Consider the following 14,533-nt stretch of genomic DNA (forward strand, 5'->3'; position numbering starts at 1 on the left):
TGAATTCAATTTCCATTAAAATAGGTGTCTTAAAATATTCCACCTTTCTAAACAGCACAAAAGAGTCAGAGGAAATGGCCACACTTTTTTTTAGCCAACCAGGGGTGCATTTCACGTACAACGATGTAACTCGCTGCTTAACTATCATAGTACGATGTAACATTGAAGAAATCAACTAGCTAGTCACAACTGTTTCCCGAAAACATATTGTCGCAAATTTGTCGTTCAACCACGCTGATTAATGATATCATGCAGTGGTGGAGTAATAACTCCTTTTAATGAATCTGTTTGAGATCGAATTAAAGGGATAGTTCACCCAAAAATGAAAATTTGATGTTTATCTGCTCGTTTTTCGTTTCGTGTCTTAGGACATCAATGTGTCGTCACAAGCCACAGGGTTTAATTTGGATTTGTCTGTGCATGTTTTTTTTTTACTCTCATAGATTTTGTTACCATTGCCATGCATTATATGACTGACAGACAGCAACGGTTGGAGTTAAAAATCATCATTTGTGTTCTACTGAAGAAACAAAGTCACCTACATCTTGGATGCCCTGGGGGTAAGAAGATAAACATCAAATTTTCATTTTTGGGTGAACTATCCCTTTAAGGCCAGATTTTTTGCTATAAATGACGGACATGGGATCTGAGGACTAATTCTCATTTTTCTCATTTATTTTGCGTTATTTCCAGATTCAATCATAGGCTCCTTCTTACATACAAGAGCACGTCCATACGCACTCTTCAAAAAGGGTGCTTTAAATCTCTTGACAAACTAAAAGACGTAAATGACATTTGCATTCGAAATAAATGATATAGATTGTACTGCCTGCTCAAGATAGGGATTCATTAAGCCCACATTTCATGCAAACAAGAATCTATGCTTCTAACCACAGATCGAGAGCTGTCGTTCCAACCACACCAACTTTGCAATGCTGTTTGTGAATGTTCATCGAAACTATGGTTTGGGGAAAAACTGACTCTATGAACTATGCTGATAACGAGGGAACTTGCGACCATAGTTGGCTAACAATGCTTTTGGGAAATGCACCCCAGAAACACTCTTTCCCAGTCAATCATTTTGTGACTTTGTGATTGCTAATATCGCTGGAGTGAGATATTAATGTGGAGTGGATATCTTTTGGAGTGAGGGCATGAGATTGGCTCAGCCTGGCAGAATTTAGCAAAACCCTCAAGACATTGCCTCAGCAGCAAATATTGCTAATTTTATTAAATACCTGTGCCTATTTTCAGGATTAGCATGAGAGGTAATTAGGAGCCTGAATATCACAACGCTTGCAAATATACAGTTTATTCATGGCAGACACCCAAATGAGATCTAATGATAATTAGACTTGATTTAAAAATAAAACTGTAAATTATTCGCAATTTCTCTGAAGTTTGCACTATCACACAGACCTTTCCTTCGCATCGGAAATGTGTAAATATTCTCTGAAACAGAAAGCTGCACGTTTTTAACAATGTGATTTTTGTTGTACTGTGCAGATTACAGTCTTGATTTCCATTGCATCATTTTACTTTTTTGGTAACAAACTAATTTGTACCATGCTGCTGGTCATCTTTATTTTTCCAACTTGGTAATGTAATATAGTTTTATTTTGTGCAAACTTATTTGTTCAAGTAAAGGTTGCCACCCTAATTGGGATCGTTATTGCTTTATGTGCCAGATAAATACTTTAATTTAATACTTAAAAAAACATCATCTGATAGTTAAATATTTAAAAAAATAAATTGCCCATTAAAACAGCTTTGATGTATTTAGCCGTAAACAAATTTTTCAAAAAGTTTGACTGTATTCTTCTAAATAATGAGAAGCTTCTGGCTGGTAAACAACATGTTAGGTCGCCATCAGCTCAATGGGGAGCTAACGAGAGAGAGAGAAAATCCATATTGGGGACTGATTAAATCAGAAAAAAAGATACAAGAGAGATACAACTGACGCAAGTATCATTTTCTTTCCAAAAACCTGCAATATGTATTAAAATAGTATAGGAAGAACCAAAGAAGGACAGTATATGCCAGTGGAAATGAAAATCAGAGAACTTGAGAGGAAAGTAAAGAGGTCAAATGAAAAAATAAATAAATAAATGAAAATGAAATTAGATGTATTCATTGTTTGAATGTAATTACTCTCAGCACTATCTTCCTTCAAAACTAATTACCTGTGTTTAGAAAGAGAAAGAGAACAAAGACAGGAAGATGAGGTGTTTTGAAAGGGTGGGAAATAGAGAAGTCTTCCCTGAAGTCTTCTTGATAATGTTAGTCAAGGTTTCTTTCTCTGAAAACAACATAATTTAGTTTTACTTGTCCATTTCTTAACCTCTTTGTCCAGGCCAAAATATATAGTAGTACACGGAAAAAAGGAAAAAGAAATGTGTAGGATTTCCTTTGAAACAATTTTCACTCACTAATTGCTTTCAACTTTTATTTATTTATATAGCACATTTGAAAACAACTTTGTTGCCCAAAGTGCTTCACAATTTAATAAAAAAAAAGATTATATAAAATAACATATACCATGCCTGCACACACACATGCATAAATTAATTAAATGAAACACTGTAACGCACCAAAATAAAAACTGTCCAATAAGATCAGTTTAGAAAGAAACGTTTCCAGTACTCAAGGTTCCCTTACTTCAAAAGCTGAGTTAAAAAGATGCGTTTTCAGCTGAGACCTAAAAACCTCGATAGATGAGTCTGACGAATATAAAGAGGAAAACTGTTCTGAAGTAGAAAGTACTGAAATAGTACTCCAACAATCTTTTTTTTATTTACAACTTCAAAAAAATCATCTTTTACAAAAGGCCTGTTCACACCAAGAACGATAACTATAAAGATAACTATAACAATAAATATATTATTGCACACACCAGTGGACGATATGGTTCTGTTTATTCTAAGCGTGCGCTGCTTTTTGTTGTTTTGTGCTTTTAATGCTCAAGTGAATTCTGATTGGCTTTCAATGTTTCTATTGTTCATCAGCTGGAAAAAAATCATTCTGAAAATGATTCCAACTATATAATTTCTCTGTGCCATTATCATTATAGTTGTGGTGTGGACTGGACTAATGAGAGTTATATTAGCGTCCACACCAGCAGACAATATCGTTCTGTTTATTCTAAGCGCGCGCTGAAGTTATGTTGTCTAGCCTTTAGATGCTGGAGCTCTGAATGGCTGTCAATTTCAGCTAATCATTCTTAAAGTGATACCGTTTCTCTGTACCATCGTCGTTATAGTTGTGGAGTGGACGCTGTTATTGTTTTGCATTTAGAAATTTTTTTAGAACTATCATTATAGTTATCGTCCTTGGTGTGAATGGGTCTTAAAGGTCATTCCACCGCGCTACTTTTCCATTGTTTTTCAACATGCGCTAGATGGACGTCTTTAACCATTGCGCTCACGTCTCACGTCTTTTGCAGTGTGTCTCTAAACCTTGAGCTTTTTCTCTTTCTAAACCGCTATTTTCATGGTCAAGTGGAATGCGTGTATAATTTATGGTTTTGTCTTACTTTTGTGAACCTTTCCCTCACAGAATCAGCAGATGTCGCAGTTGGAAAGATATTGGTTTGTCAATGGCAGAGTTCTGCTTTTATTTCATGTAATATTTGCCTGGCTAAAAACTGCGAAATAAAAAGATTACAGATTTGGAATCCGGATGGGTTTTTGATTCGCCATGCAAGGTGTTTAATATCCAACACACAAATAATACCATATATACGTGTGTGTGTGTGTGTGTGTGTGTGTGTTCTTGCCTCTCTCCAGTCCAATGATCTGATTCCGGAGTGTTTCTCTTTGGTTCTCCACCTCCACTTTCTGCTCCTGCATCTGTCTGAGTCTCCTCTGCACCCCCTCTTTCATTTTTGTAAGTTTAGCGATCTCCTGTTTCAGCTGGGTTACTTCCTCTTCTTTCATCTGAACCACACAAGACAAGAACCATTAGTGTGAGTCTCTGTGTGTATACATGTGAAGCCCAAACTAACCAAAAAAACTTGTAACTTTAGGGGTACAACAGCTTGTCACTGGTATAGTACCCTTAAACGGGCAATTTTGTACCTTTATAAAAGGTACTTTTATATTTATAAAAGTTCATAGAAGCTCCTTAAGGGTACACATTATTACTATAGGTACTAAAATGCAGCTTTTTAGAAGTTGATAAGGTACAAAGATGTCCTTTTATGGGTACTTCCCCAGTGATAAGCTGCTGTAACCCCTAAAGGTACATTTTTTTTTACAATACACATTTTTTCAGTACTACTGTTTAAAAGTTTGGGGGTGTTTTTTTTTTTTTTTTTTTTTTTAAGAAGTCTTCTATATGTTCACCAAGGCTGCATTGATTTGATCAAAAATACAGTAAAAACAGTAATGTTGTAAAATATTATTACAATTTAAAATAACTATTTTCTACTTGTATATTTTAAAATGTGATGGCAAAGCTGAATTTTCAGTATCATTACTCCAGTCTTAAGTGAAAACAGTTGTGCTGCTTAATATTTTTGTGGAAACTATGATAAATTTTTTTGGGATGATTTAATAAATGGAAAGTTCAAAAGAATAGCATTTTTTATTGTATCAATGTAAAAATTCTTTACTGTCACTTTTGATCAATTTAATGCATCTGTTCTGAATAAGAGTATTATTTATAAACAAATTAAAACTTTAAAAAAAAAAAACTTTTGAATGGTACTAGTGTAAATTAAAAGCATAATTTTTACATGCCATTTAAAACTCGGGTTTGCTTGGAGTGGGCATTGTGGGAGCTTATGTGATTATATCATCACTGTGAATTTAATTACCTGATTAACTGACTAATATAAATGCCAATAAATAAATAAGCAAAATGCTAATTGCTGGAGAATAAGCTGGACACATATTAGGAGCAAGAGTGATCCAGGGTGCTGAATCTGTGCCCCCTTGTGGCGACCATGAGGTTTGCAATCATTACTCATTTACTCTGACTCACAGGGAGAGCTGGGAGTGCCAGCACTACAGAAAGGTTGCAATAAAATAGAATAGGGAAATTTGGTTTGTGGACTTGTTGTGCAGATTGACTTTGTCTCTCTCTAGAGTGCTGCAGGAAATAAAGGCAGAAAAAAGCCTTGCATGTTCAATCAGTCTTTGTGAAACAGAATTTTAGCTTTTTGTTCCCTTATTGGTCAACAATACCCCACGACAAAAGACATGCCCATATTAAACAGAATTCCTAATACAGCTTCAGCATATCCTGCAGAGAGGTGCATTCGACCCAACAATCTCCCACCAGACTCAAGCCACCATAATACAAGCCAGAACAAAGAGAATACAGGGCATTTCATTAAATGTAACATTTGCTATATTAACCCCCACTGTGACTCTGTTGGAAGCCTGACGGAAGTTTCGAGCAGGAAAGATCCATCACTAGTCTGACGGGAGAGGAAGAGGAATAGAAACCTTCATCCTCTAGAGCTCTAATTATATAAGAACAAGACAATTTTGTCAGATTCAAAGAGGGCAGCTTCATAAATCTGTGTGTGTGTGTGTGTGTGTGTGTGTGTGTGTGTGTGTGTGTGTGTGTGTGTGTCTACAGTGTGATGCCTAAATTGATTGCCAATTACCATATGCATCAGTGTAAAACAGAGATTTGTTCATTGTTCTCGTGGAATGTGGTGAAGTACTGTAGGTATTTGTGCAGACAAAACTGTCCTCAGACTTTAGCTAAATCTATTAAAATCTCAATTTGGGGACATCTGTGGTGTCCGCAAATGTAACAAGCTAAATTTACACTGTGTTCCAAATGATTATGCAAGTGACATATCAGTAGGATTTCAGTACAATAAACATTCAGATTATAATATAATTAGTTTTTCAAAGACAGAGTTTGTTTGTTTTATTCATCATATAAACTATAATCAACGGTTTCCTGCAATGGCCATATGTGCGTTCACGAGAGAGTCGAGTTCGGGCGGAAGGCTGACCTCTGACCCGACATTCAATTCAATTCAATTCAATTCACATTTATTCGTATACATATCGTTTCAAAGCAGCTTTACAGGTAATGCATGTCAACATTACAATTTAGAGTAATCTGTTATCAGAGGGGACTGTGTCCAAATTATGTAATTTCAGAGATGTACATATAAAAAATATGCAGAAACAATGAGCTCATTAAAGTAATTAAATACGTGTTAAAAATGATTAGGATATATAGCAATATTTAGAATGGTGCATGTTGATCCAGAGTTTGTGTCATCTGAAGTCCTCGCAGAGGTTGGGGTCATCTGACATATGACGTAGGACGTAGTTCCTCTTCTTTTATATTGAAATACTCCAAAAATTCTCTCTAAAACTTCCCATTTTAGACTTATAATTCGTGACCGGCGTTTTGGTTTGCTCTATCCTCTGTGCTTCCGCATTCATCAGTTCTAACCTAAGCTTCGTCTCCTCGTCTACGTCATACGTCGGGTCAGAGGTCACCCTTCCGTCTGAACTCAACTCTCTCGTGAACGCGCGTACAGTATTTATTGCTTTAATTGCCTTTTTGCAGCAGCAGCAGCAGAAACAGCATGGGATAGTGCATTGTCCTGCATGAAAATCCTTTAATTTCAGTAGGTACTATCCTTCTTTTTATACCATAGCAGAAAATGGTCAGTTATGAACTCCACATTTCTTACAGGAGTCATTTTGACACCCTCAGAGACCCTAAAGGGACCTTCCATCTCACTTCCCAGTATTCCAGCCCAAATCATCACCCGCCACCTCCTTGCTAATGTCACAGTCTGGAAAGGAGTGGCCATTTTCCAATCCAGAAGGAGGAGGAAAATGGCGAATAAAGCAAGAGAAGCTGTTATACCTTTTATTTTACGTTATTTTACCGTGCACTTGCATAAACACCGCATCCATAGGGGCTGCCATTGTTGTTTCGCGGGCTATGTGACGTCAGAGAGCAGAACTGGGAGTACAACGATCTAGTACGAGTTCACGGGTGGGAAGTCACGGGTTTGACTGCCGTTCCAGTGCACTTTCACAGGTAGAAGGTTGGAAAAACACAGGTTACGGGTTGCCTGGAACGTGGCATAAGCTTGCAACTTTACACACAACTGCCAGCCTGTATGGAGAGGTTCTTGAGACTCCAGATTCACCATCGGCTTCAAATACCAGTTTGCTGCTCAAAAGTGGCTTTTTTATAGCTTTTTTTAATACAATTAATTTGTTTCACAGGAATGTTCCTTCATTTGTTTGACAGAAACTTGCTCACAAATCTTTTGACAGTTCGATAATCTCTATTCCGTTTTTGCAAAATATTAGTTGTTTTCATGCCTTTTGCAAGACATTGCACCATTTCATGCTTTTCATCTTCAGAAAGATCTTTCTTTCGCCCCATATTGCATGAGAACTGTGACTGTGGAGCAACCTCTTTAAGCAGGTTTTCCATTTACCTAAGAAGACCTGGCAAACTACTTAACAAACCTGTCTGACATTGATACCAGTTATCTAAAAAGATATGAGAAATAAAACAAACACTTTCTTTGAAAATCCTACTGTCACTTGCATAATACTTTGGAACACAGTGTATACACATAATTATTAAAATCTAAAATTACCTACATTATCGGGAACCAGTCAATGATCTCCACTAGAAAACTAAATAAGTAATAATTCTGTGCTAAATAATTCCATAATGAAAATCTGCAAAAAAAAAAAACACACACACATTCTGGGGCATCTTTATTTGGAAAACAAATTAACTAACTGATATTATATACAAAGTTTAGAAAATTGTAGTATTTATAATTCCCTTTTATTAGAACAACCGAATAATATGTCCTCATTTAGATACTGTAGCTTATTAAAGAAGTGCGTGTATGTACCTTCAGGTCTGAGGCTCGCTGTTGGTTCTGTTGGGAGAGTTGCTCTAGGCTGATGGAGTTTTGTTCATTATCCTGCTGGAGTTTAGTGTTGCGATGTTGGAGTTGTTCCATTTCTTTACTCGTTTTCTCATTTATAATCTGTCAGCAAGAACACAAATTACTTTCAATGGTCATAGGCACAAGTTCTGTATGTGTGTATGTATTTGCTTCCAACTTAGCTATTCTGTGGAACAATATTGTTAAAAAATATCTTCAGATATCAGCTAAATCTGATAACCTTCCATTTACATGTTCTCATATGGAAATAATGTTCATTAAGCTTTGTTTGTTTGTTTGTTTTTACAAAAAAAAAAAAAAAAATGAAATATAGAAACTTTTAGCTTTTTTTTTTTTTTTTTTTTTACAAAGTTATTTTTTAACACAGAAAGTTTTCTTTTAGGGTTATGGTCGTAAACTAAGATCATCCTACCACTGACTCGTTCATGATAACTGTGGGTGTCACTCTCCACCCACTAGATCAGAATCTCTTACTTTGTGCTCCTGGAGCTGTTGTTCCAGTTTCTGCTGATCATCTTGCAGACGCTGGCTCTGCTGAGTCAGTGATTTAATCTCTGATTGTTTGGACTCCAGGTCAGTTTGAAGCTGCTTCACTTCCTTTTCCAACTTCTCTTTCCTCCTGGTCTCCCGTTGAACCTCATTCTGACGCACCTGGATGTCCTGCTGGAGCTGTAAAAGAGAGACAGTTTTGTTCAGAGACAGTGTCTGTCTGTCTGTCTATCTGTCAGTCTATCTGTCTAGAAGATCTATCTATCTATCTATCTATCTATCTATCTATCAGTCTATCTATCTGACTGTCTATCTATCTAACAGTCTATCTATCAGTCTGTCTGTCTAGATCAATCTGTCTAGATCTATCTATCAATTTGTCTGTGTCTGTCTGTCAGTCAATCTGTGTAGATCAATCTATCGATCGATCGATTTGTCTGTCTGTCAGTCTGTCTGTCTGTCTATCTATCTATCAATTTGTCTGTCTATCTATCTATCGATTTGTCTGTCTGTCAGTCAGTCAGTCAGTCAGTCAGTCTGTCTGTCTGTCTGTCTGTCTGTCTATCTATCTATCTATCTATCGATCAATCGATTTGTCTGTCTGTCTGTCTGTCTGTCTATCTATCTATTGATTTATCTGTATATCTGTCTGTTTGTCTGTCTATCTGTCTATCTCTATCAATCAATCATCTATCTATCTATCTATCTATCTATCTATCTATCTATCTGTCTGTCTGTCGGTCTATCTGTCAGTCAGTCTGTCTATCTATCTAACACACAGACATATATATGATTAGCATCAGCCAGTAGTTAAAAGCCACATTCACACTGTCAGTTTTTGGGATTGACAACCGCATTTACTTACAGGTGTGAGTCTTGAAATGTCTCGTTCACACAGCAACTTACAGTAGCGTCTGAAACACTGTCTGTATGAACGTGTAGTGAGAGTCAAGCCTGTATTCTCTTACTAGTAACCATAACGACAGTGGCCAACGTAATATTAAAGATGGCGACGTCCATAAAACTGAAAAGTCTCATCACTTTTGACATGACAAGAGACTAATTGAACAGCAAATTCATCCATCAAAACTTTATTAACCAACAGCAGCATGTAAACACGCGCTAGCCGGAGTCTTAACTGTTGCACACGCGTGTCACGTCATTTTTGCGAGTGACTGGATCTAACATCTTCAGATGACACACGGCTCACATTTCTGCTTAGTAAGTTACTTAATATTCCAAGAATGCGGTTGTGAGTCCTGAAAGGTGTGAGTTCTGTTATAGAATGCGGTTGTACGTAAATAACCGTACTGCGTGTGAACGTAAGCGTATTAAGGACTTAAATACAGAACTGACAACTGTATTCTGCTGCTGTGTGAATGTGACCAAAGTGTTGCAAATGAGTATTATTTTCAAATCTTCCAACCTTTAAATTTTGGAGGCAATTTTGGATGGAATACATTTAGAGTTTAAAGTGGTTTGTCAGGCCAATTATTGATTTTCTTACTGTGTTACACACAGTAAACAATTTAAGCTAGTGTTGCCAGGGAGGTGACAGAAGAATCAAAGAATCAAATTTACAAATTTACAGTTTAAAGTTCAAGTGTCACATTCACATGCTTTATGTTCCATTTCTCACAACATATGAAGATTCAAGAGTAGAACCAAAGACTATAGAATAACACAAGACACGTATTGTTTTGAACGAGAGAAAGTGTAACGCTCAATATGGCGGAATAAGTCCCGCCTTCAAAATAAGAGCCAGTCGCCAACCTGTAAAGTCATCGCGTCACTGCAGCGGCCTTTAGAAGCACCGGTTTCTATAGAAACAGTCAGACGCGCGCCTCCGAAATGAGGCACAAGAGACGCGCATTTAGGTCTGCGCATGCGCATTAGCTTGATCCAGCCTAAATACTGTTTTTTTGTCATGATTTGAGCGTTTGGAAAAAACATTTATGAGACAGTTGTTGTCAGATTTCATTGGTGATTTAAAATATGAAATTTAATCGAAAGCTTGGCAAACAGCTTTGGAGAATTTGATGTTTCCCCATTCAAAGAGATAGGAGCTGCATGATGCCCAGGATGCCCGAGAGGCGTTTCAAAGATGGCCGCTGAGTGAAATGACTTGTCTTAAAGGGACTTTGGTAGAACTGCTAGAAATCCGCATAATTTTAAAGAGTAACAATCACCAGGCACCATATTTCAAATATTGATTTGCTGACACAGCTAGATATTTGAGACAGAAATGCTTTCATTTATTCCTAAAACATTTTAATGGCCTTAAAATGAGAAAAACAGTAGTAAAGCACTGCTGATGTTGATGTCAGTTATGAAAAGAGCCAATTATATGTTTGAATAATTGTTTTTGTATGCATGTGTGTGTTTTTCTTTTACTATATATAATATAATTCTAATAAAATGCCATGGCAGTTACTGTACTCTGCACACTCACATAATGTTATCAAAAGATGCAGTGGCGTCATATACAAAGCTTTTTATGTAATACCTGAGCAATCATGTCCATGGCTTTGTTCTTCTCAGCCTCTATCTCCTGCTGAGCCTCAGTGGCTTTAGTGAGGTTCTCCCGGAGTGTCACCACCTCTGACAGCAGCTTGTCTCTCTGATTGGTCAGCTCCTCTTTGATCTTTAACAAATCACCCATGCTAGGCACATTCAAAAAGATTTATGAACAAGCTTTGTTCTCCATCCCCACCAGAACACCTCAACAAGGTTATAGTTTATCTGAAGGCCATCACACAGAATATACCATGGCACAGAGTTAAGAATAAAAATAAATATTAGAAGAAGAATTGTGTCAGGCATACAAAAAGGCTATCTGTAAGATAAAAGCATGTATGATACTTAACTGCCTCTATTCTACCAGAATCAAAAGGAGAACTGAGAATAGTCTGAATGTACAGTTGTATAATATTGTTTACCTGTATTCTTGGCCCTCAAAGACTTCAGCTCCTTTTTCAACAAGATTGTTGAGATTGGTTATTTCCTCCTTTAGTTTCTGGATAGTTTCTTTTGCCTGCAACTCCTTTTCATGTGAAGCTTCAACCATTTTCCAGGCCTTGTCAATTTCCTAATCAACAGTAAAATGCACAGATAACAGCTCTAAAATAAGTCTTATGTTATGAGGAAATCATTCAGAGTTCATCATGTCTAAGTTTGAAGATGCAATAAACACAACATCCATTTTAGAGTGCCATAATTTCCGGCTAATGTACCATTTTTAGGGTGCTGATTGTGGCTTGATCTTCATCAGCTAGTTTCGAGGCTGTGGATAATTTGACAGAGTTGGACACTATCTCTGCGTTCAGCTCCCTGCATTTGGCCATCAGTCTCTTTTCATTCATGTGGGACTTCTGCAGAGCTTTGGCGACCTTCTCATATTCCACACGAAACTTCTCGAATTTTTCATCTCCTGATAACTCATTTAAAACCTCCTGGGTGTCTATGTCCATGGTTTCCAAAGTGCTGTCCTCAGCCTGAAAATGTATTCAAAAGCATAAGTGTGACATCATAAGATGCTGTCTGATAACTTAAAACCTGTGCTGACAGTGTACTGTAAATAAGTGAGTCTGAGCCTTGCAGATTTGTAACAATTTGCAAGTCTACTTTAGCACTGCTGATGAGAACAAAGAGCCGGCAACAGGTGTTGGTTTTAAAGGGTTAGTTCACCCAAAAATGAAATTTCTGTCATTAATTACTCACCCTCATGTCGTTCCACACCCGTATGTCCTTCGTTCATCTTCAGAACACAAATTAAGATATTTTTGATAAAATCCGATGGCTCAGTGAGGCCTGTATTGCCAGCAAGATAATTAACACTTTCAAATGCCCAGAAAGCTACTAAAGACATATTTAAAATTCAACCTTAATGTTTTGAAGTGACAAGAATACTTTTTGTGTGCCAAAAAACAAAATAACAACTTTATTCAACAATATCTAGCGATGGGGTGATTTCAAAACACTGCTTCACGAAGCTTCGAAGCTTTACAAATCTTTTGTTTTGAATCAGTGGTTCAAAGCGTGTATCAAACTGCCAAAGTCACGTGAACCATTGAAATTTCGAAACGTTTCGAAACACTTATGATGTAACGAAGCCTCGTTTACTGAAATCACGTGACTTTGGCAGTTTGATACACGCTCTGAACCACTGATTCAAAACAAAAGATTTGTAAAGCTTCGAAGCTTCAGTGTTTTGAAATCGCCCATCACTAGATATTGTTGAATAAAGTCATTGTTTGCTGTTTTTTTGGCAAACAAAAAGTATTCTCGTCACTTCATAACATTAAGTTTGAACCACTGTAGTCACATGAACTGTTTTAAATACGTCTTTAGTACCTTTATGGGCATTTGAAAGCGTTAATTATCTTGCTGTCAATGGAGGCCTCACTGAGCCATCAGATTTTATCAAAAATATCTTAATTCGTGATCCGAAGATGAACGAAGGTCTTACGGGTGTGGAACAACATGAGGGTGAGTAATTAATGATAGAATTTTCATTTTTGGGTGAACTAACCCTTTAATACAGATGTTGGAGTGTTTGCAGGCTTCATGGAGAAAACAGAAAAAAAATGAAAAGAATCATACACTGAAGCATTGTCTAATCCATCTAAATATAGGCTATTATATTCTGCTGTAAAAAAATGTAATGGTTTTATGTTATTAATAGGGCAAAGAGTGAATGCAGTTAAAGTGAGACATTTTCAGATAATTTGCCATTTGTGTTCTTTTAAATAGCATTTCAAATCAAGAAATCTTAAGTGCATCTGTGTTCACTAAGCATAAACCACACTGTTAATGTTTTAAACGTTGACAAACCTACAAAATGTACTTAAAAACATCTTATCAAACTGGAAAAGGCTTATAAAAATGAGGTTTAATAAAACTGACCAAGTAAATGCTTTTGTGTTTATTATCTTGTATTAAATATTATTATATTTATCGTATATTGCAGCTATTTTCATCTAGCATAGACTGAAGCCTAATTTAAAAAAGTTAACATCACTTAACAACTCGCAACACGGACATGCTTCAGGATATAGTGTAGTGCATTACATATGAAAGATATTTCTTTGAGCCCACAGCTAGAATTCAGTGTTTGAGATGCTAATAGCTAATAACTTAGATCTATTAGTCTTTAATATTTCACTCCACACTAAAGCAAAAGTTTCAGTTTAACATACCTCCTCCATTGCGGTCGTTTGTCCGTCCCCTCTAAAAACCCTCAAAATGTTGTTGTTTTGTGTTTAATAAACTGTTAAACGCGTACTGTGCGTGTTTTGCTTCCACAACACTCACGACTGTTTTTTGGTCGCCGGGGATACGCGTCCTCGTTGCCTGGCAGCCGCGACCCACTGAGCACTTCGCTGTTCAACTCTTGTAGGGATTGTAACGGGACATAGCGCTCTAAATACGGCAAAATATTATAGAGAGAATATTTTACAGACATAAGACACCTGAAATTAACAATAATGAGTAAAACTTGCAATGTCCATCAAAGTTTTTTGCTGCTTTGTTTATGTGTTGTTCTTTACACTAGGTGGCAGCTTCACACAGTGCAATCTATGTCCTGTAATAAGTAGCATGGAAAAATGAAGTGTTTTTAAACTGTCAGTATCACCGATTTCATTTAAATATATGTACAGCATAGGGTGAGTTCAGAAAAAAATGGGACAAAGGAGTTTCGTGACCAATTGCCCTGTAAAAATGAAGATGGCAATTGTCATTAATAATTGCTACAAGGGTAGTGCCATTCTGAAAATGTTTTAATTTATCTGACATCATAGTGGATCATCAAACTTCAACATCTAACAGAATAGAAATCACCGACTTAAAACTTTTATGGTGGTTTTTAAAGGATGGTTGACAAGGTACATTATGTAAGGATATGCTGTAAGTAGGCTACTAGCTGTAAGGTAAAGGTGGACACTTTTTAAAACTGTTCTGATAGATTATGGTCATTAATCATCAAACTTTTATGAGCTAACATGAACCATGTCATTTAATAGTTAAAGCCTCAACATTTAGTGATTACTGATTGTACAGTACAGAGATGAGGATACATGTATGGTGTGTTTGTTAGCTTTCTGTGTTGCTTTAACATGT

General features: G+C 36.6%; 1 protein-coding gene across 1 annotated transcript in view; it reads right to left on the reverse strand.

Moving 5' to 3' along the window:
- The window catches only part of cfap58 (cilia and flagella associated protein 58), a 127,002-nt gene extending 113,233 nt beyond the window's left edge, over positions 1-13,769 (reverse strand). The window contains exons 1-7 of the mRNA XM_051894694.1: positions 13,612-13,769; positions 11,647-11,907; positions 11,353-11,501; positions 10,920-11,076; positions 8,399-8,593; positions 7,868-8,005; positions 3,776-3,935 (exon numbers count right to left, since the gene is read on the reverse strand). Coding sequence (XP_051750654.1) covers positions 3,776-3,935; positions 7,868-8,005; positions 8,399-8,593; positions 10,920-11,076; positions 11,353-11,501; positions 11,647-11,907; positions 13,612-13,620 — 1,069 coding nt within the window. The 5' untranslated portion in view covers positions 13,621-13,769. The remainder of the gene's footprint in view (positions 1-3,775; positions 3,936-7,867; positions 8,006-8,398; positions 8,594-10,919; positions 11,077-11,352; positions 11,502-11,646; positions 11,908-13,611) is intronic.
- Between the last annotated feature and the right edge of the window lie 764 nt (positions 13,770-14,533).

The sequence above is a fragment of the Ctenopharyngodon idella genome, chromosome 1 (genome assembly GCF_019924925.1).
Source record: "Ctenopharyngodon idella isolate HZGC_01 chromosome 1, HZGC01, whole genome shotgun sequence".
Taxonomy (NCBI): domain Eukaryota; kingdom Metazoa; phylum Chordata; class Actinopteri; order Cypriniformes; family Xenocyprididae; genus Ctenopharyngodon; species Ctenopharyngodon idella.